The sequence below is a fragment of the Nyctereutes procyonoides genome, unplaced genomic scaffold (genome assembly GCF_905146905.1).
Source record: "Nyctereutes procyonoides isolate TBG_1078 unplaced genomic scaffold, NYPRO_anot_genome, whole genome shotgun sequence".
NCBI classification, from domain to species: Eukaryota; Metazoa; Chordata; class Mammalia; order Carnivora; family Canidae; genus Nyctereutes; species Nyctereutes procyonoides.
This window is the reverse complement of record NW_026575051.1, coordinates 2,495,572-2,517,246: the sequence shown is the minus strand read 5'-3', so window position 1 is coordinate 2,517,246 and position 21,675 is coordinate 2,495,572. Positions and strand designations below refer to the sequence as shown.

At 45.9% G+C, this 21,675-nt stretch overlaps 1 protein-coding gene and 1 long non-coding RNA gene across 4 annotated transcripts; both read left to right on the top strand.

The window, feature by feature from the left end:
- Window positions 1–2,931: 2,931 nt before the first annotated feature.
- On the top strand, window positions 2,932–20,472 carry LOC129512546 (HLA class II histocompatibility antigen, DM alpha chain). 3 transcript variants are annotated; one of them, XM_055329870.1, is made up of 5 exons: window positions 2,932–3,064; window positions 18,311–18,595; window positions 19,212–19,490; window positions 19,722–19,848; window positions 20,205–20,472. In XM_055329870.1, coding segments are annotated over exons 1-5 (735 nt in total). In that variant the 5' UTR covers window positions 2,932–3,021; the 3' UTR covers window positions 20,206–20,472. The 3 variants fall into 3 exon arrangements, with proteins under 3 accessions (XP_055185845.1, XP_055185844.1, XP_055185846.1); XM_055329869.1 differs by lacking the exon at window positions 2,932–3,064 and adding an exon at window positions 16,358–16,826; XM_055329871.1 differs by lacking the exon at window positions 2,932–3,064 and adding an exon at window positions 17,465–17,574.
- On the top strand, window positions 3,194–7,674 carry LOC129512552 (uncharacterized). Its single transcript, XR_008665054.1, has 2 exons — window positions 3,194–3,299; window positions 5,790–7,674. It is a non-coding gene; the product is annotated as an uncharacterized LOC129512552 (long non-coding RNA).
- Window positions 20,473–21,675: the final 1,203 nt, after the last annotated feature.

Below are 21,675 nucleotides of genomic sequence, written 5' to 3'. Positions count from 1 at the left end.
GATTCTCGGCGAAGAGGCCGCTGCTGTGAGCAATCTGAAAGGAGGAAGAAGACGCCATCTTAGAAGCCGCGGCCTGCTCTCTGGCGGAGAATTAAGGGCTCCCGAACGTAGCAAAAGGATCGAACGTTCCCGAGCTCCACAATAAAAAATACAGGCCTGCTGCAGTCTAAAAACATCCTTCCCTTTCCCCAGGTCAAATAATCGGAAGACAAAGGCACAAAGAATCCACGGGCTCTCAAAGGCTTAGCTTACCCACAAGACAACCAAGTCTAGGATATTCCCCAAACGCACACCCAAGCACTTCCCCAATCCCTTCACAGTTGCCCATAAAGTATCCGCCTGCTCGGCAAAATCCCACCAGCCCTAAAGTGAGAGCAAAATCTCCAAACCTACCCATTTCTCTGTAAAATGAAACCCACCTCCGCCCCAAACTTCATTCCGGTGCCCGGCTCAGAGCCGAAAAAACAAGTTCTGCGAGGTCCCCTCTGATGAGCTCAGACCTCTTCCCAAGCTCCCGGCCCTCCCCAACCCCAAGGGCAGGCCCGAATCCCCCCTCTTAGGGTCCCTCCGCCTCGGGGGCGGCAGGGCTCCCCATCCCCCCACGAGGGTCCGGAGTCCTCCCCACGGAGCGGCTGGTCCATCGGTCAGCGCCAGGGAGGAGGGCGAGCGGAGGCGGCGGCTGCAGCTCAGATTAACCCTCCCCCTCCTTTCTCTCCCCTCCTCCCCTTCCCCCCGGGCTGTCCGCCTCCGAGGAGGGGCAGGAGCCATTTTGGGAGCTCAGTCTCGCCCCCTCCCCCAACCCACTCACTAACTCTTCCCCACAATTCGGTTACCCGCACAGGGCTAGACTATGTTGGAGTCAAGATCGAGAATGCAAGACGCGGATCTCTCGAGCCGTCTCTGGGCCCCCCGCCCAACCCCCGCACCCCTTCTGGGAGAATTATCCCCAACCTGGGCTTTAGCGGGAGGTCTCCCTCTCCAGCTCCCCTTCTCTGGATACGAAGATAGAAAACTGACTGCATATCTGAGAAAGGAAATTAATGTAAATCAACGAACGTAAGCGCCTCCACCTCCACCTCCACCCGGGAAAGGCTCGTGAGGGCCTAGGTCCTTGCGCTCCGACCACATCACCCTCCTTTCGCAGGAGCTCTTGAGCCCTAACCTCGGTCACTGCGTCTAAAATGGCCGCCAACCTCACGTCTTCTCGACCAGCCCGGTCGGGCAAACCCTGCGGGGAGAAGTGCACACCGGGAGGGAAGCCTCTTCCCCTAGTACCACCGCGCTCCCCCACGCAGGGACCAGGCTTCGGCCCCACAAGTACATGCGGGATGGCGCGGGTGGCTGCAGTAGGGAGGGCAATGACACAGCAACTTTGCTGAGGCCTGCTCCCCTCCCCCCACCCCTCCCCCTCCCCCTCCCCCTAGTGGCCCAGCCTCCTAAATCTGCAGTTCTCCACCCGAGGCCTCGCAAGTTTGCAGAGGCCCATTAGGGGGGCCGGCCGGGAAGAAAAACTTAGGAGGTAGCGAAAATGCTGGGTCTTTGAAAGCGAAAGGGCAGCCAGACCTTACTCTGGCTTACTTTCCCGCATTCCGGAAAATCACTGCGCCCTGCTCCCTCCCAACGCCCCCCCCCCCATGAGTCACAGGGGAGGCTAACAGCTAGTCAGGAATTTGGAAAAGTAACTCTCTCCTTTTCGTTCCCTCCCCCGCAGTACACAAGGAGAGAACTGTTCAGGAATGGGGGAGGGGATGGAGGAGGCAGAAGACGCCACCCTGGAGAAACCCGAAACCTTGTGAGCTGTGAAATCATTTCAGGTCCTAAGACTCACTCACTCCTGTCTGAACCACGCTTTCTTACAGCCCTCCCCGCACCCACCTTGGGCTTGGCTTCCGTTCCCAAGCGAACCCCAAGCTTTCAGCCTGTAAGCCCTCCCCGGCCTGGGGTAACACATGCTGAGCCTTCTAAGACCCCGCCGAGGCAACGGTTTGTGCACAAGGCTCCACAGGCCGTGTCCACGTGAATGCACACAAACTCGATAAGCGACTCGAAGCGTAACCTCCAGCATGCCATGTGGGGACTGCGAGCTTCCTACCGCTGACACAAAAGCACAGAAACGCTCCTTCCGGAGCCTGGGGAGACAGGGAGTGGGCGCCCGGGAACAATCTCAGTTCACAACCTAGGTTGCCCATTCACATCCAAGAGTAGGCGATACGGTCACCACTCGCACTCCTCAGCCCTCTAGGTCACCTCTCTCCTCCGGCCGCCAAAAAGAAACCTCACCTGGCTCCGGACTCCTCTACCCCCAGGGGACGAATGGAATGGGGGGGACACACCGCCCCCACGCCCCTTTGCCCTCCAATTGGTACGGAGGCACGAGGTTGGCCATTCCCCTCCCCCATCTGAGGGGCCCTCTCCCGCTCGCCCCCCCTTCACGCTCCCATTGGCTGTAAACTGTTTGAAGGACAAACCCTCCCACCCTCAGGTTCTTCGCTGAACCCCAAGAATTATCCCCCGGACTCCCCACCATTGGTTAAGCTTTTAAATAACTAGCAACATCCCCGCCCCCCCAAGGGCCCCTTCTCACCTGGAACCTGGAATCTTCCAGGGGGGAGCCAACGTTCCCCTCGGCTTGGTGCGGGGGGAGGGGGGAAAGAGGACGTAATCCGGGGTGTCACCCCCCCGGGACACCGAAGCTGAGTTGGGGGAGGGGGCGTAACCCCCAGCCCCTCCCTTCCCGAGTGAGCTGGGGGGGTGGGGAGATCGTCGGGGCTGCGCCGCCACGTCAGCAACACTCAGATTGGCTGACGCGGGTCACGTGCCAGCCGTCCCTCCTCCCCCCCACGAGGAACAGTTTTCCGAAGGCTTCTGGGGGTCGCGCAAGAGGCCAAAGAGGCTGCATGGCCCTGACCTATCTCCAGAGAGCCGGGCCGCTCTAATGCCGCTGCTTCTCCACATCCCCGGCTTCCTATCCCGCTGTCGTCGACCCCGTCCCCCCCACTAGCCTCTCCGTACGGGTTCAGCATGGCTGCCACAGCCCGAGAACGTGCACTGCGCAGGCGCAAGGGTGAGCTCCGATTGGGGGAGGGGAAAGGAGCATTGGAGTCGGCGGGGGAGAGCAGCGGAGCGCATGCGTCGGGAGGCACGGCCGCTCCCTTGCTGGGCCTGAGAGCGCGCGCAGTGGGTGGGGCGGAAGCGGGCGCGACGCGCTTATCTCTGGTCTGAGCGGCCCCTCCTCCCTCAGCATCGGCGGCCTCACCGTTCGCCGGGGGGCGGCCTGCTTTGGTTCCTCTTACTCAGGTGTAAGTTGCCGCTTGGTTCGCTCTGTACAGTCTAGAAAAAAACGCGCGCCGCGAAGCTCTTGTCAGTGAGGGAGCGTGGGGCCCGCGTCTGAGGCTGTGAGGGCTTGCAGGGTGCGGCCTTCCCCTGGCGTAGTTCGACAAAGGGAAAGGGGGTTTATCACCTTCCTGGTGCCGCGGGCGGGAAATGAGCTGAGAACGGTAGATGGGGGCGTTTTTTCCGGCATCTTTGTCTTAAGCAGCCTTACAGCCTCTTACTTCCCCTGAACCTACCTAGACTGACTTCATCGCTTCACTGACGCCTGCCAGCCTCGACTCATTCCTTGCACAAAATTCAGAGCCTTCTGATCACTTTCACTTCTTTACTGATCTCGTGCTCTATTTCATTTAAAACTACTTTTTCCTGAGGCTTCGCCCTCTGTTCTCTAAATGTTAAATCAATCTCATAAAAATCTAAGGATATTATGGTGATTCTGTTGCCACCTAAAGCAGACATTTTACTTGTTTATAGCCAGTAATCTCCCTTGACCCTCAGTGTATGGGTTCAAATCCTCGCTGTAGTTCATAACCCCTATTCCCCACCAAAAGAACAGAACAGAAGAGCCAGTCTGCGGGAGGACTCGGGATTTTCCATCTCCCTCCTATAAACTGGGCCTTGCCTGTAACCCTTTAGTATTGTACTAGAAATCCTCTCTTGGATGTAAGGGAATTCCTTTTCTTTAGACCTGGTCAACTTTAGCCTATCACTCTAAAGCTATCCTCCATTTCGTTCCCATTAGTATTTTAAACTTTCCTCCTGTATTGGTTTGCCAGCCTCAAAAAAGGAAAACCCTACCAATACTGTGTTCCCTTGTAGACTATTTACTCTGAGCTATCCTGCACAGTCAAGACCTGAAAATATCATCTAAATTTTTCCTAAGCCCCATTCCCACTCTTCAGTCCATTTCTTCCATTATTGAAACTGTTGTGGCAGATGTCACCAAGGACCTGATTGGCAGTCACGATGAACTTTTCAGTTCTCACCTTATTTGACCTCTGAAACATTAGACATTTGATTATATTTCCTTCCTGGAATTCTCTACACCTTTGATTTCTGTGGTCATTCCTTTTTTTTTTAAAGATTTATTTATTTGACAGAGCACAAACCTGGAAAGCAGGAGAGGGAGAAGCAGGCTCCCTGCAGAGCAGGGACTACAGCCTGGATTCCAGGACCTGGGATCAAGACCTGAGCTGAAGGCAGAAGCTTAACCAACTGAGCCACCCAGACGCCCCTTCTGTGGCCATTCTCACCTGTTTCTTTTCCTGCTTGTCCAACTGCTCATTTCTTTTGTGGACTCTAGCTTCTTCTAATGGGTTGATGATGTTTGTCAGGATTTTTGCCTTAGTTTGCTTCTAGTTATGTTCATCTTCTCTAATCTCACTCAATGGCTCTAAGCCTCTTAAACGTGTGTCTTTACACATGCTGAGCCTTAAGTTCAAAAGATTTGTCTGAGCTAAACTTGGAACTAAATATTACCTCTTGATTAACTCTCAGGCACTTAAACAAGTTTAAAATTCATGCAGTCTATGCATGCTAGATCTGCTTCTGTATTACCTTGGTTAATTGCAGCTATTCAGTCACGAAGCCTGGAATCTAGGAACCCATTCTTGGGTTCTTCCACACACACACACAACTTTATACCCACAAAACTTACTATTTTGCCTCTTAAGTATTTACTGAATCACATTCTGTCATAGTCCTATCACCTGAGCTACATCAACAGCTTCCCAACTGATTTCCCTCTCTCTAAAGCTGTATTGTCCAGTATAGTGGCCACTAGGCGCATGTTGCTATTTAAATTAATATTAAATTCTTAAGTTCCTCAGTAGCACTAGTCACATTTCAAGTTTTCATTAGCCACATGTGGTTAGTGGCTGTCATATTGGACAACAGGAGTGATAGAACATTTCCATTATTGCAGAAAGTTCTATTCAACAGTACTGCTTTAGATTTTCTTCCCTGCCTCTGCCACAATACTGCCAGGACTGAGCTTTCTGAAACACAGCTCTGGCCATATGCTACTGCTTAAATCCTGTATTAATTCCTTATTGCCTGTGTGATAAAGCCCAAATGCCTATGCTTACCAGAAAGTCCTGTCTAGTTTTGTGTGTGGCCACTTTCCCTTGGGCCCTATGTTCCAGCCATAATGAACTGTTCCCCAGACAGACCATTTTGGTTTATACCTCTGTATTTTACACATACTGCTCTCTTATACGGAATAAACTTCTCCAATCAATCTAAGCCCCAAATCCATCATCTAAAAAGCCTACTTTTGCCTCCCAAATTGAGCTGACTGCTCATTCCTTGGTGTCCTTTCCTCTTATGATTGCACCTTTCATAGTGAGTGGTGTTTATGTGATTACATGTTTCTTTACTAGACTTTGATCTTGAGAACACGGTCATATTGTGGTTTTTTTTTTGTTTTTTGTTTTTTGTTTTTTTTGTTTTTTTAGATTTTATTTATTCATGAGAGACACAGAAAGAGGCAAAGACACAGGCAGAGGGAGAAGCAGGTCCCATGCAGGGAGCCCAACGCGGGACACGGATCCCAGGACCCCAGGATCACGCCCTGGGCCAAAGGCAGGCGCCAAACCTCTGAGCTACCCAGGGATCCCCATATTGTATTCTTTTTAAAAAAAAATATTCACAGCTCTTGGCAGAGTAACTGGTCAATGTGAGGTGCTCACAAAGTGAGCAAATATTGAAGGGAATGAATTCTTAAGTATGTGACTTAGATGAAATTGTAATGTATGTTTATGGGGCATCATTCATAGTATTGGGGAAATAATCATTGTAAGTCATCATTTCTGTCAAGTATATAATTGAGACATTGGAATGGTGTGAGGAAAGACAGAAGCAGAACAGCACAGGCCATCTTCACAGAGAGCAGAGCACTCCAGTCTGGCCAGAATAGGATATAAGCCATAAGAGGTAAAGCAAGAGGAGAGAAGATTGGAAGATAAATTTATCTGAGGCAGTGTTGTAAAAAGATTTCTAGTGCCATTAAGCTTGGACTAGCTGGGGAGTCATTTGAGCAATTCCTTGACCCATGTTATGTCGTTAGATAAGAACCCCGTCTTCATATTCCCAGTAGCTAGCATGATACCTGTTAATAAACACCGAATACAAATGTCGGGTTGAAAGGAGATGAGACTGGTGATAGCTCACATTTGTTGAATACTTGAAATGTGTTTGGGGCTGTTATAAGTGCTTTACATGTATTTTTTTTTCTTTTTAAAAATTTATTTATTTATTTAGAACACTTGTAGGGGTGGGAGATGAGAGGGAGAGAAAATCTCAAGCAGACTGCTGAGCACGAGCCCAATGATGGCTAGGTCTCATGGCCCTGAGATCATAACCTGAGCCAAAGCCAAGAGTCTGAAATTTAACCAACTGAGCTACCCAGGTGCCCCAGTGCTGTTATATGTATTAACTCTTTTAATTCCTTTCTTATAACCTTATGAAGTAGATGCTATTATTATCATCCCCATTTTTCAAATGAAGCAATTGAAGCAATAGATGTTAAATAATTTACTTGTGGTCAAACTTTTAGTAAGTGATCTTAAGCTGGGATGTGAACCCAAGTAGTCTGCCCATGGATGATCTGTTTTTCTGGTTGCTAAACACAGCAGGTAGTTTAAGATCTAGGACTAAAGTTGAGAAAAAAGATCAGGAGAGGTAGATTTGGGAGTCATATTTGAATTGATGTTTGATTCAGTCATGCAGATAGATGAGCTTTATAAGGAAGTATAAAATAGAATTTAGTTTTGAGTCGAAGATTGAACTTTGGGTTAGATCCTCATTCGGGGAACAGAATAGGAAGTAGAACCAACGGAAGAGCATCAAACAAGAAAGAAAAGCAAAATTACATAATATGAAGATGCCAGAACAAGACAAGGCCCCAGTAAGGGCTTCATGTTTGTTGAATAAATGACTAATCAGGAGTTGTGCTTGTTTGTGCCATGGACTTCTTTGACAGTCTGCTAGAGCCTTAGGACCTTGTTTGACAATACCATTTGTAAAAGTATAAATAAAATACATAATTATCAGAATTATGTTTAAAGAAATGTGTGATGATCCAGTGATATGTGCTTCCATGTTAATATAATACATGTGGTTCTTAAGTAACAAATAAAATGATTTATTGGCAAGTCTAACAACTTATTAAATTATAGAGATATTTTGAGATATCTGTATGTGACATGAAAATATTAATTGATTTCTATTGATGGAAACATTGCAGGTACTGCTAGTACTACAAAGATTTGCTTTCTACATTCCTAAACTTAAATTTCAGTTTGATGTTATTGGAAATAAAAGTGACTTTAAAAAATTCCATCCACGTTCATGACCCCTGAATTTTGTGGCTTGTGGAACTGCAAGTTAAGAACCTTGTTCTGATTGAATGAGAAAGTGATATTCTGCAGACAAAGAAGGAAAACTCATGGGTTGGTAATTGGGGGTCATTACTGATATTGGAGAGCAGTTTCTGTAAGCTGGGGATAGAATACAGAGCATGGGCAACCTGAAAACCCAGGCCAAGTAATCCAGACTGAATATAGTAGAAAGAAGGGAACTATTTAACTTTTCTAAGAGGGGAAGTGAGAGCTACCTTTATAGGGAGATCTGTTTGGCAACAGGATGCACCATGGATTGGGTTCGGAGAGACTGGAGGTAGGTCAGCTAGCATGCATTCACATGTGAGATGAGAAGGAATAAATTAGTCGCAGTCTCAGGACTATCTATGCTTAGAAGGGGGCTCAAGCCTCCCTGTGGTCCACAAGGTCCCACGTGGTCTTGCTTCTGCCTGACTCTGGCCTCATCTACCATCTTCTACTTGCTGATTATGCTCCAGCCGCACTGATCTTTCACTTCCGGAGCTAGTCCCTTGCCTGTCTTCATGGCTTACGCTACTACTGTTCCCTCCAAGAGGAGCATTCTTCCCACTCTGCCTAACTCCTACTCACCCTTCAGATCTCATCTCAGTATCATTAGGTTCCCCATTCCAGTTAGTCTAACAGATCTCAGTTTTTTTCCTTCCTTTTACAATTTGCATTTTTAGATTTGTTTAATATCTCTATTTTCACTAGATTATAAGTGTGATGATGGTAGGTGTCTGGTGTCCAGCATCCTGCCAGGCAGATAGAGGGTGGTCAATACATACTTGCTAAATAAATAAATAAACAAACAAACCTCTTTGAGCCACGGTTTTCTTATTTATATGTGGAATAATAAATTCCAACCTTGTAGTTGACAGAGTTGCTACATCCTAATAAAGTAGCTAAAAGAAAGAATGAACGTTCATTCATGGATGTGAAGAGATATATTGAGCTGGGAATGAGGGTAAATGGGAGATGGATGACTAGGTTCACTCTCTGAAACAGAAGGTGGAAGGGAGTAGGAAGAAAATGGCAGTTGGCATGTAGCTTGGGAAGGACCTAGAATGGAATGGGAAGAGTGTGGAGAATGGTGGGTTGCACAGGGAAGGCAGTGGGGGTGAAAGTATTTGCAGGGTAGCCCATAGGCATGACTGGTAAGACCTACTGTTGACTGTGTTTGAAGGGATTCTCTATCATTCATCTAATGCTTGAGGGCTCTTTAGTCTCGGTTTCATCATCTTCAGTAACACCACACATTCATCCAGTGAACAGTTACTTGTTGGTGTATCTTCTTGGTGGATGCTAAGAGTGTGAAAAAAAAGAATAGGACATGGTTCCTTAAGAATCTTGCGGTGAGGGTGAGATGACTGTGAAGCACATATATAGAGAGAGTAATACAAGAAAAATGATGGTAATGGCAGGCACAGGGAACTGTGGCAGCATACAGAAGAAGCCACTAATCCCTGCTCCAGGTTCCAAGGCTTCCTGAGGGAAGTGAGATTTCATCTCAAAGGACATACAGACATAGGTTAAATGGAGTTCAGGTCATTAAGGATCATACTAAGGAAGCAGATTACAGACAATCATTGAAGGTTTTTGTACAAAAGTATGATGTGATGAAATATGCATAATAAAAGGATTCCTTTGGCAGCACTAGAAAATAAGAATGGAGACAGATCAAGAAGAAGAAATCCAGGGAAGTAAGTAATCCAGGGAAAAGCAAACAAATCAATGAAGGCCTGAGCCAGTGGGAATGGGAAGAGGACAGATGCAAGAGATACTAACAAGGTAGAATTGATAGGACTTGCTAAACAATTGGATGAGAAGATTTGAGGAAGATGAAGTGGTCAAGGTTGACTCATAGATTTGTGGCTTAGATGATTGATTGGATAGTCAAGTTATTTACTGAGGTCTTGAATATAGGAGTTGGAACTTGTTGGGAAGGAGGGTAATGAGCTTATTTTTGTAAATTTTGAGATGGAAGGGTATTCAAGATTGTAATTGCTAGACTTCATTTGCCTATTAGAATTCTTTATTGAACCATCAACAGGGGTTTTTGAGACCTAATGCAAATGACCTAGATGACTCAGATGGTTAAACATCTCCCTTGGCTCAGGTCATGATCTCCAGATCCTGGGATCAAGTCCCCCGCATTAGGCTCCTTGCTCAGCGGGGAGTCTCCTCTTCCCTCTCTCTTCTGCCTCTCCCCTCTGCTCCCTCATTCTCTCTCTCTCCCCCTCCCTCTCTTTCTCTCTCTCAAATAAATAAGTAAAATCTTCAAAAAAAAAAAAAACTTGCCAATACTTTTGAAATGAATGCAGTTTGGAAATCATAACACACTGCTTTTCATTTAGAATTTACTTTTTGAGATCACTGGGGAAAAATGAGCACAGATTGGTTTAAATGAAATTAAACAATTGTTTTTAATTCGGTTGGTTGTGGTAATAGTATTGTATTCTGTTAAAAGAAAAGTTATCTGAGAAATATAATGGCAGAATTTGTTTAAAATAGCCCAGAAAAGAAAAAAAAAAAAAAAGGACATGGAACAGAATAGATAAAAAGGACGTGGAACAGAATAGATGAAACAAGAAAGGAAGAGTTTTAGAAGGTTGACAAGTATTGAAGCTCATGAGAGTAAAATGAGGATTTATTATATTCTCTTTTATGTTTGAAAGTTTTAAAAAAAGTTTTCACTTATTTTGAGATAGAGGTGGGAGGACAGCAGAGGGAGGAGCAGAGAGAGAGGGACAAGCAGACTCTGCTGAGCGCAGAGCCTCACACAGGGCTCCATCCTTATGACCCTGAGATCGGGACCTAAGCTGAAATGAAGAGTCAGATGCTTAACCAACTGAGCACTTCGGCTCCCCTGTTTGAAAATTTTCACCATAAAATTAAAAAAAATATATTTTAGTCATAGATCTAAAGGAAATCAATTAGTGGAATGTAAAAATTTTTATTATTACTAAATCAACACTGAATCATATTATGAGTATGTTTTGAATTTGTGCCAAGACTTGTGACAGACCAGAGATCAAGTGGAAGACATATATCACTCAAGCAGTTAGTTGGAAAATGCTATCTGAGCATTAATACACAGATTTAACCTTGTGTTAATGTCTCAGATGATGTCATGCAATTGTCCAGCATGTCATATGTTGAAGATAGCGTATTGAGGTGGTTTTTGGTTCATGATGATTTTCCCTTCTCTGGGAATAACTGTGATACATAGGGGTGATATTGTGCCTGGCCACAGCTAATTGATCCAGAGATACACACTAATACAAGCTGAGCCAGTCAGATCATCTCTCCCAGCAATGTGAAACTTGGGAGATGGTGGCTGGAGGTCTTTCAGGGTGAGGCGTAATTAACAGCAGCTCAGGGGATCCCTGGGTGGCTCAGCAGCTTAGTGACTGCCTTCAGCCCAGGGTGTGATCCTGGAGTCCCGGGATCGAGTCCCGGGATCCAGTCCCGCATCGGGCTCCCTGCATGGAGCCTGCTTCTCCCTCTGCCTGTGTCTCTGCCTCTGTGTGTGTGTGTGTGTGTGTCTTTCAAGAATAAATAAAATCTTTAAAAAAAAAAAAAAACCAGCAGCTCAACTCTTGCTGCTAAGACCCCTGAGGCTTTCCTTCCTGAGGCTAGCTTATTCCATTCTTCTTTTGATTTTATGAATTTAGCTCAGTATCCTTCCAGTAAATTGCCATTTTAAAAGTTAAGTTAGCCAGAATTGGTGTCTATTGCCTACATCTCGAAGAGTTTTATTCAATATAATAAATGATTACATAATGAGATTATTATGTATTTGGCATCTTATTACCTCTGTGTTGAGGTAAATTTAAAAATGAAAAATTGTTACTATCGAGACGCCTGGGTGGCTGAGTGGTTGAGCATCTGTCTTCAGCTCAGGGCGTGATCCCAGAGTCCCCGACTCCCTGTGGGGAGCCTGCTTCTCCCTCTACCTATGTCTCTGCCTCTGTGTGTGTGTCTCTCATGAATAAATAAATAAAATCTTTTTAAAAATTGCTACTATCAAGTTTACAGTCCAAAAAATTTCTTGAGGGACACTTTTGTGGAGAATACAGTTTGAGAACTGCTGTGGAGGTCAAGTGGAGATGTTGAAAGGCAGTTGAGTATATGGGTGGTATGAAATTCAGGGAAAGAACTGAGCTCAAGGAGTAAATTTGGAAGACATCAGCAAATAGGAGGCAACTGAAGGCATGCCATCCAGGACAAATGTAAGAAGAGAAAAGGTTGAGGACAAAACTCCAGGGAACACCAGCTGTTAAGAAAGGAGTCCACAGGGATCCCTGGGTGGCGCAGCGGTTTGGCGCCTGCCTTTGGCCCAGGGCGCGATCCTGGAGATCCGGGATCGAATCCCACATCGGGCTTCCGGTGCATGGAGCCTGCTTCTCCCTCTGCCTGTGTCTCTGCCTCTCTCTCTCTCTCTCACATTTATGTGACTATCATAAATTAAAAAAAAAAAAAAGGAGTCCACAAAGAAGACAGAGAAGAGGACGCCAAAGAAGTAGGAGCAAAAAGACTAGGAGAGAGTGCCATTCATGATGCCAAAAAATAGGCCATTTTAGGAAGGAGGGCATGGCCAACAGTGTCAAATGTTGCAAAGAGTTCATTTGATTTACCAACTCAAAAATATTGGTGAACAGTCTCCTTGTTGAGAGTTATAGCATAAATGGCAAGTATAAAAGTGGAAATATGGAAACCCATGCCCTTTTCAGGAAATTTGGTCTTCTAGGAAAAATAAATGGGGCTAGAAAGGGATGAGTGAGCTGTGTTAGAAAGCCATGACCTACTAGATTCACAGGTGCCATTATTTTCAGGGACATTCCTATTTAATGACCAAAATATACAGTGAGTTACTGGAATACAGAACCAATTGCCTTGCTCCTCTCGCATGCAATTACTTCTGCAAACTAATTAGAGACTCTTTGAGATATCTGTTACAGAACTTGTTGGAGAGTACTGACAGGATTGCATAGAGGGAAGGATAGTCCTAACTGTTTGAACTTGTTACTCTTTACTGGGAGAGAAGAGTTGACCACACCTGGCCAGAGTCTTGATGATGGGTGGTTATATATCTGCTCACCTTGATCTTGTCTACACTCTAATCTGTGAAGAACTTGTACCCTTTTATTTCTTTCCTCTCACGCAGGGTAGTTGCAGTGACTGCTATACTTGTTCCTAGCCTTCCTACCTAGTCTTCTTCCTCATGTCCCCTCAGACCTCCTTCCAAACAATCTGTCCTATCTGGGCCACAATCATTAATCAATAGCCACCCCCAAGGGGAAATGGAGCCCTTCTTTGGTTTATTTTGAGTCCCCATCTCAATTCTGACCACATACAGAGAATGGTGTTCAGAAAACTATAGTATGGAGCAAAATCCAGCCCACCATCTTTTTTTTTTCTTTTTTTCTTTTTTTTTTTTTAATTTATGATAGTCACACAGAGAGAGAGAGAGAGACAGAGACACAGGCAGAGGGAGAAGCAGGCTCCATGCACCGGGAGCCCGACGTGGGATTCGATCCCTGGTCTCCAGGATCGCGCCCTGGGCCAAAGGCAGGCGCCAAACCGCTGCGCCACCCAGGGATCCCCAGCCCACCATCTTTTAAGTGGCCCAAGAACTAAGAGAAATGGTTACATTTTTAAATGGTTGGAAGAAAAGCAAAAGAATGATGTAATGAAAATTGTATGAAATTTAAATTCCAGTGTCCGTAAGTTAAAAAAAAAAGGTAAAGAACAAAACTCCAGGGAACACCACCTAAATGGTGTTTTCAGAATGACTGAAAGAAAGTGCTCCATGAAGGAGACTGAGAAGGAGATGCCCAGGAAGTGTGGGAGGAAGCTGGGAGGAATCCAGCATAGCCATGCTCTTTCAACATTGACATGTTGTCTGTGGCTGTTTGTGCACTTGCAGCTGAGTGCATAACACAGAGATGAATGGCTCACAAAGCCTAGAATATTTCCTATCTGATCCTTCACAGAGGTTTTCGGATTCTCCTGCCTTAGACTCTAGGTGGCTGTGTGCACTATGTCTCCCCCTATGGTCCTGATGATGTTATAAACTTCCTTTCTGCTTCCCTAAAAGGCCTGAATCTTCCCACTGCAGGAACTCTTGATGGATTAGTCTACAAAGAGTGGGACATTGGGAAAATGTTCTGTTTTTCGGAGCGTAACACAATGATTTCCAAACCCTACTCCAGCCTTGCCACTCTGCCTGCCCCCCACCACACAAACTCATATATGTGCTTGCACATATATACACATTAGTGTTTCAGAATATCCAGGAGATCATGGGGTTGTTTTGGGTTTTGGCTATTATTGCTGCTGATATTTATTTTTCAAAAGGGAGTATGGATTTTGAAAGTCTGAGATACTGAGGGACTATATTCACATAGATTGATTTCTAAGGTTACTTAATTGCCACATTAGATGCTTCTCACTGCTTCTTCCCCCATCCCTTCTGTCTTTCTTTTTCTTCTCTATTAGACTTCCCAGCATATACTGTGACAGTTTTCTTCCTCACCTCCCACTTGCTTCTTAGCCCACCACAATCTGGAGTCAACTCCCACTACAACACTGAAACTGCTCTCAATACATTTGTCAACCATTTCATAATTACCAAATCTAAGGACACTTCTAGTCCTTCCTTGACTTCTGGGTAGCATTTTATAATGCTGACCTTGTCCTTCTTCATGGAACACCTCTGCTTCTCTGAATCTGCTCCTTCCGTGTTCTCTTAGCTCTCATGGCTATCTGGATGCTCCTGGTGTCACCAAATCTCTACAAATTGGTCCATGTCCGTGTACTGGTTATTTTCTGGTGTTAGTGCCAGGCTCGCCCTCCTATACTGTGTTCTGAACTGCTTGGCCAAGGCGTCTGTAAAGCATGTACTTCTCAGGCTTATTAGCTGGTTGGCTTCCCATTATATTCTCCCAATAGGAGGCCCTGGCAAGGGATATGAAGGCAGGGGAAACTGAGAAGCTTCCTGCTTTAGTTTCTAAAGGAGTGACAGTTGCTGGTAGATATGGCAGCAGTAAGAATGGGTGATTCTGGACGTAAGCCTCCTAGGTAGAGGAAGCATCTTCTCAATGATCCAGCCTTGAAGAAGATGGAACCTTTTCAGCAGATCCAGAACTAGCTATGATGGTGTTGGTCCCAAGGCAACAGCAGTCATGGACGTGGATTCCATGTCAGGGGAAGAATAGCTTCTGATTTCTAGATATTCCTCTATTTGTGCCTCCAGACACCTTTTCCTTTTTGTACTTCTTGCCCTTTTAACACCTTTGTGACTGATTTCCTGTATTAAATTCCCTGAGTCTGGAAGACCTAGAGTGGTTCTATATTCCCAACTAGATCCTGGATGATAACTGGTAAGAGGGTTGGGGTTGGAATCCATGCAGATAAGTCTGCCACTTCCTGTTCTGTCTGCACAGTCTACTTGCATGATCTTATCCACTGCTTCTGCTTCAACATTTGTGCTCATGACTCCCAAATTGAGGTTTTTCAGCCCATGCTTCAGTTCTATACCTATATACCTCATGTCTCCTGCATGGTTCTTCCACTGGCATCTCACATTCTACAGGTACAACACTAAACTCATCCTCTTCTTCATCAAATCTGCTTCTATGGCTCCTTTTCTATTTCATTACTGACTACCCACCCAGCCAGCTAATATAGAAGTCTTAGTGTTGGCCTTGACTCCTCTGTTTGGCTAATCAGTAGCCAAGCCTTTTAGATTCTGTCTCCTAATTATCTCAATATTCTATTCCCTCCATCGCCTCTGTTCATGACTTAATTCAGGTTCTTATCAATTCTCACCTAAATTATTGCTATATTGCTAAAAAAGAGTGGTGTGTGGGTGTGTGCAACTTCTTATTTTGATATAATATAATATAATATAGACTCTGACCAGCAGTTTTAGCTCAATTTTTTCTAAGCTCCAGTCCATCCTTTGAAATTTTTGAAGACCAGTTTTTCTAAAATTTAAAATAATTGGGTCACTCCTCAGTTTTAATACCTCTAAAAGCCAGACCCTCTTTGTGTTATAACATGGCCTATGTGATCTGGCTCTTGCTTAAATTTCCAGCTCATCTTGACACTCCTCCATGCACTACTACCAAACAGGGACACAATCAGTAGTCTCCACACCATTCACATCCAACCACACAGATGTCTCCAAGGGAAGGAGCTCTGAATGCCTTTGCCTTCACATTTTCGCCTGGCCCTTGCCCTAGAATGCTTTTCTCTTCCTTCTGGTTCTGCTGGTCAAATTGTTTTTCTTTCAAGATTCTCAGAAGCCTGGATTATGTTCCATCCTCATAAAGTTACTACTTTTAAAACACTGAGCACATTCTTGTTGGAAACATTACATTGTTGTGTAATTATTTATTCATTGACTCCCCCACCCCGCCAACTAGACTTTAAGCTCTTTGAAAGCAGGAATACCCTTTATTCATCTTTGTATTTCTAGCACTGGACCCAGTACTAGTACTTATTAAATTTTCCATGTATTTCTGCAGAATGAAATAGAGCTAATGCCTGAAGAACACCTCTCAGAGAGAAAAAGAGGAAGGAGGGCTGGAGGGAGGAGGAGGCGGGGTCTGAAGAGCCCTGGGAGTTTGCGGTGGGAAGAGGAGCTTCCCCACTGCAGCCAACTGCCAGGAGGTGGTGCTGCTCTGAAGAGCCCATTGCCTAGGTTACTGGCTTAAGCTGACAGCTTGGTACTACAGAGGGATCCCCAGCAGGAGGCAGACATCCCTCCATTGTCTTCCCAGCCCAGTTACACACCCGACTCTGGCCTGGTGAAAGAGCCAAGTCTTAGAAGAGGTTGCTGGCACTGTGTCTCTCCCCAGCAACTGATGATGTTAAACCATACACTTCTGTGATTGGTTTAACCAAGTGATAAAGGCAACTATTGGAAATAGCTGGTGGAACATGATCTGGGGAAGGAGTTCGGGGCCCTGGGTCAGCTGGTTGGTAGGTCTTAGCCCATGGTGTGGTGTGAAGATATGGATCATGAGCAGAGGCAGGGAGCTGCACTGCTAAGGCTGTTACACCTCCTGTGGCTGCTGCCGTACTCCTGGACCGCCCCTGAAGGTATGACAATACCTCGCCTTTACTTCAATCCTGACAGGTCAGAGCCTAGCGAACTGCCCAGAGCCTTTGAAGTCTTCTTTGCATTTGAAGCCCTGTGCTTTGTAAGTGGCAGGAAGTATTATGGAGTAGTGGAAACAATAGCAGAATTGAGAAAGAGATAAACTATGGATAGATGGCCAAACAATGTCAGAGGTACTTTATATATTGCACTTGAAACAATCTCTTGAAAGAGATTATTATATCCATTTTACAAATGGAAAAAAAAATGAGACTAAGAGACTCTCGGTAATGTATTCAAATTCATGCAGTTGGAAAGTGGCAGAGCTGGGATTTGAACAAAGTAAATATTATGTTACTGTCCTATTTAGGTATCTGCTCTGCACTCTGTCATCAACTCACCTCGTAGTTCTTGAAAGTCTCTTAACTTTTATTGGTCCTTAGTTTCCTTCCTTGTAAAGGACGGGTGGAATGGATGAATAATCTGAAGATCCCTCTTCCTCTAAATATCTATTATTCTAGATATTGAGTACTGGATAGAAAGTTTCCTGCTCCTGTGTGTGGGGAGGTTCTTGCCAGGAATTCCAAAGGATAGAGATTATTGCCTACAACTTTGGGTCCTCCCACTCCTATCATTGCAGGGGCTGGAGGGCTGAGGGAGATGAGGAGGTTTTCAGAGAGGTCTGGTGCTGATGAAGCAGCTGAAGAGAAACCTGGAGATTGGTTTTTTAGCTAACCATGTTTTCTGGGGGTAAGATGGGGCAGTGTCATGTGTGGCTTGGGGAGGCCATGACCATTCCTTAATTTACCTTCCCTTCTAAGATGGGGGAACCCATCGAAGCCCTTCACAAGTTAACATAGTGGCCTTCTGTGATTTAGACAAAAGTATCTTTTTTGGGAGGATGCAGCCCTGTGCCATGTGGCATGCTTGGTGAGCGGAGTGCAGGCTAGATTTCAACTTTCATTTACTTCCTTGGCCAGATCCCTCGTGTAACACACAAACAGGCAACCCAACCTTGTGACTCCAAATTTGTTGCTTTAGACTTTTTTTTTTTTTACTTTTACAACTTTGGACAGTTGGCCTTTTTTTTTTTTTTTTTTTTTTTTTTTTTTGTGATAGTCACAGAGAGAGAGAGAGAGAGAGAGGCAGAGACACAGGCTGAGGGAGAAGCAGGCTCCATGCACCGGGAGCCCGACGTGGGACTCGATCCCGGGTCTCCAGGATCACGCCCTGGGCCAAAGGCAGGCGCTAAACTGCTGCGCCACCCAGGGATCCCCGACAGTTGGCCTTTTTATGGGCAGGGAAAGTTTGGAGAGATCCTGTGATTTCTTCTTTACCCTCATTGGGAGGGAGAGCCTAAATAACAGACACAAGAAGGGGTCACACCCCAATCCTACCCCTCTGCCTGAAGCAGGCCTTGCTGTTTTCTAAGCTAAGGAGGAGGAGGACACTCCCACCTCCCTGACTTACCTTGTTTCCTTTGCAGCTCCTACTCTAGCATGGCGGGATGAACTGCAAAACCACACGTTCTTGCACACGATGTACTGCCAGAACTGGAGTCCCAGCATCGGACTCTTGGAAGCCTATGATGGGGACCAGCTTTTCTCCTTCAACTTTTCCCAGAACACTCGAGTGCCTCGCCTGCCTGAATTTGCTGACTGGGCTCAGAAGTCTGGAGATATGCCCACCGTTTCCTTTGACAAAGCATTCTGCCAAGCTATGATTGAGGAAATAGGACCAAAACTTGAAGGGCAAATCCCTGTGTCTAGAGGTCAGGGGTGTTTTGGGGGGCGGAGAGAGGGGCTACATTCTTAACTTCCTCAACCTGTACACTGAATTATTCCCTTTCACACCAGCCCCCTCCTCTAATGTCGTCTGGGTCTCCCCTTACCAGCTATGGTCTGCACTCTGTTTTTGTTGTGGGACAAAGACTTGTGCTCAGGACATAGTAGGTGTTCAGAACTGTTTATTGAATTTAATGAATGCAATAGGGACCAGTTGATGCCTACAGAATATTAGAGCTTGTGTTGCTATGCTCAGTAGGATGGAAGGGGAGAAAGGAAGTATCTAATGATGTGCCTGTGCTTCAGTGAGAAGATAGCATGTGATTAGATGATGGTGTGAACTGTAGACAGGAAGTGCTGCAGGAAGTCACGATGGAGGGTCCCAGAGTAGCCTGGGTCTAGCTCTGCCTCTAGTCAAGGTCTGGTACTTGCCTGGAAGAAGACCTCCCTCAGAGCCCAAGCTCCTCCCTCATCTCTCCTTCCAAAGCCCACTCCCACTGACACTGTCTCTACACTCCCCTCTGTATGCCACATCCCTTCCAAACTTAGGGGTACCATGTAAACTAGTTACTTCTTTCCCTCACACCTCAATCCTCCCACCAGGGTTTCCTATGGTCGACGTGTTCACGTTGAAGCCCCTGGAGTTTGGCAAACCCAACATGCTGGTCTGTTTTATCAGTAATCTCTTCCCACCCACGTTGACGGTGAACTGGTGGCATCACTTGGACCCTGTGGAAGGAATCGGGCCCACTTTTGTGTCCGCTGTTGATGGATTCAGCTTCCAGGCCTTTTCTTACTTAAACTTTACACCGGCACCCTCTGATCTTTTCTCCTGCGTGGTGACTCATGAGATTGACAACTACACGGCAATTGCCTATTGGGGTGAGAAATTTCTCCTTGGAAGCCTGCTTTCTTTTGGGGACAAAAAAGGATGGACCCATGGGAGGGCTTTCTTTCTCTACTTGCACTTTGCTTAAGTCCATTCTCACCCTGAGCAGCTTCAATTTTTCATGCCTCTATTTCTCCTGTTTAATTCCTGCCCCCCAAGTCATTCCCCTGGGTGGGGACTCACCGACCAAGGCTCCAGGATGACTTGCTCCTCTTTTTCTCCAGTGCCCCATGATGCGCTGCCCTCTGATCTTCTGGAGAATGTGCTGTGTGGTATAGCCTTTGGCCTGGGTATGCTGGGCATCGTTGTTGGCTTAGTCCTCATCGTGTACTTCCGAAAGCCTTGCTCATGGTACATCAGGGTGTCTGGAGAGGGTGGGCGAACCATGGGAGCCACATACAGCGGTGCATGTGGGGGCATGCCCAAGGTCATCCTGTGGTGTAGGGAGGCCTGTGTCAGCACCATGGACATCCTCCTGGTTGGAATCCCAGTTACGTACATACATACATACACACACAGTTACAGGATCACAGGCATGGCTTTGAGTGGGAGAGGAGTGATATGGGGAACTATAGGAGGGGTGCTTGGAGATAACTTGGGGCCAAAGAGAGATCAACTTGTATGGGATATGCAGCAGGCAGGGAGAGGCCTTTGTGGAGGAGGGGGGGTCCTCCTGATGGCTTTCCTCCATCCTTCTCTCTCCTCAGATTGATAGTTCCTGACCAGAATCTGGTGCCAGCAGGGTCAACCATGCATGCAGTGGGAACTCACGTTTCTGGCATCCTGCCCAGGATCTCCCTTTCTCAGAGCAGGAGTCCCCAGGATGCCTCTGGGAGTGTATGCGTGAGGATGTGTACAAGTTTCTCAGCTGGGGCTCTACTGTGCCTGGACTTGCACCCAGGGGTACCCAGAACGGCTTACTTATCACAACCACATTCCTTCCCACTTCAGGGCAATAAATCTTATTTCTTAATATTGCATGGGTTGTCATTTCAAGTTCAACTTGCTTTAACTTGAATGCAGCTTGTCCTCATTAGGGAGGGAAATGGGAAAACCCCTAGCTCCTCAGTTGACTCCTGTTCCCTGGTCTCAGCACCATACAATGGCTTTTACTCCTCTCCGTTTGTGCAAAATACATGAAAAATGAAGGCAGAGCTATTTTCTGATAATCTGCTCACAAAACCGTGGAGGAAGCTGATTGTGGATATTTTTTTTTCATTTTACTGTTTGTGAAAATGTTTATGGCTAGTATAAGCTGCCTTGGGAAATATATAACTCCTTTCAACCTTCACTGTAGCTGGAAAAATGGGAGGTCAGGAATGGGAAAAATAAGCTTTCAAATGCTGTTCTAACTCAATCATATTGGTTCTGTGAAAACCGTATATTCAAGCTCCTGAAACAGCCTGAAGGGGCCCACAATTCATGTATCCCTCCAAACAATTTGTTCTTTAGCCAGAGTGGATCATCCAAGGAGAACTATGGTGGTGCTGCCCTGAGCAGATAGTGGGGGCAGGGGACACGTGACTACTGGTGGTAAATTACTTTGCATACTCTTTTTTTCTTGCTTTCTTTAGGGTCTGGGGGTTACTTTGGAGGAGGGGGTGGCATTAAAGTTAAGAGTGAAATTATTTTGGTATTGGTCAGAGAGTCTCTGTTTTTCACAATGTACCAGAATCTAAGGGAAAGATCCAATTCCCAGGAGTTGGCACCTCCTCTATCCCATCTCATTTCTTTTTTTTTTTTTTTAGATTTTTTTTAGTTATTCATGAGAGACATAAAGAGAGAGGCAGAGACATAGGCAGAGGGAGAGGCAGGCTCCCTGCAGGGAGACTGATGCGGGACTCAATCCCAGGACCTGGGAATCATGACCAGAGCCAAAGGCAGATGCTCAACCACTGAGCCACCCAGGTGCCCCTCCCCCATCTCATTTCTAATAGCAGCATGCTTACTGCTTAATAGTATGCTCAGGAACCAAGCTGCCAAGGATTCAATTTTGACTGTCAAATTTCAGCTGTGTGACCTTGGGCAAGTTACTTAACCTCTCTGGGCCTTGGCATTATTTTCTGTAAAAGGATGATAACAAAGGTGTTCACCTTAATAGTGTTGTTGTGAAACCTAAATAAGGCAGTATCTGTAGAATGCTTTAGAACAGTGTTTGGCACATGGAAAAGCTGATCA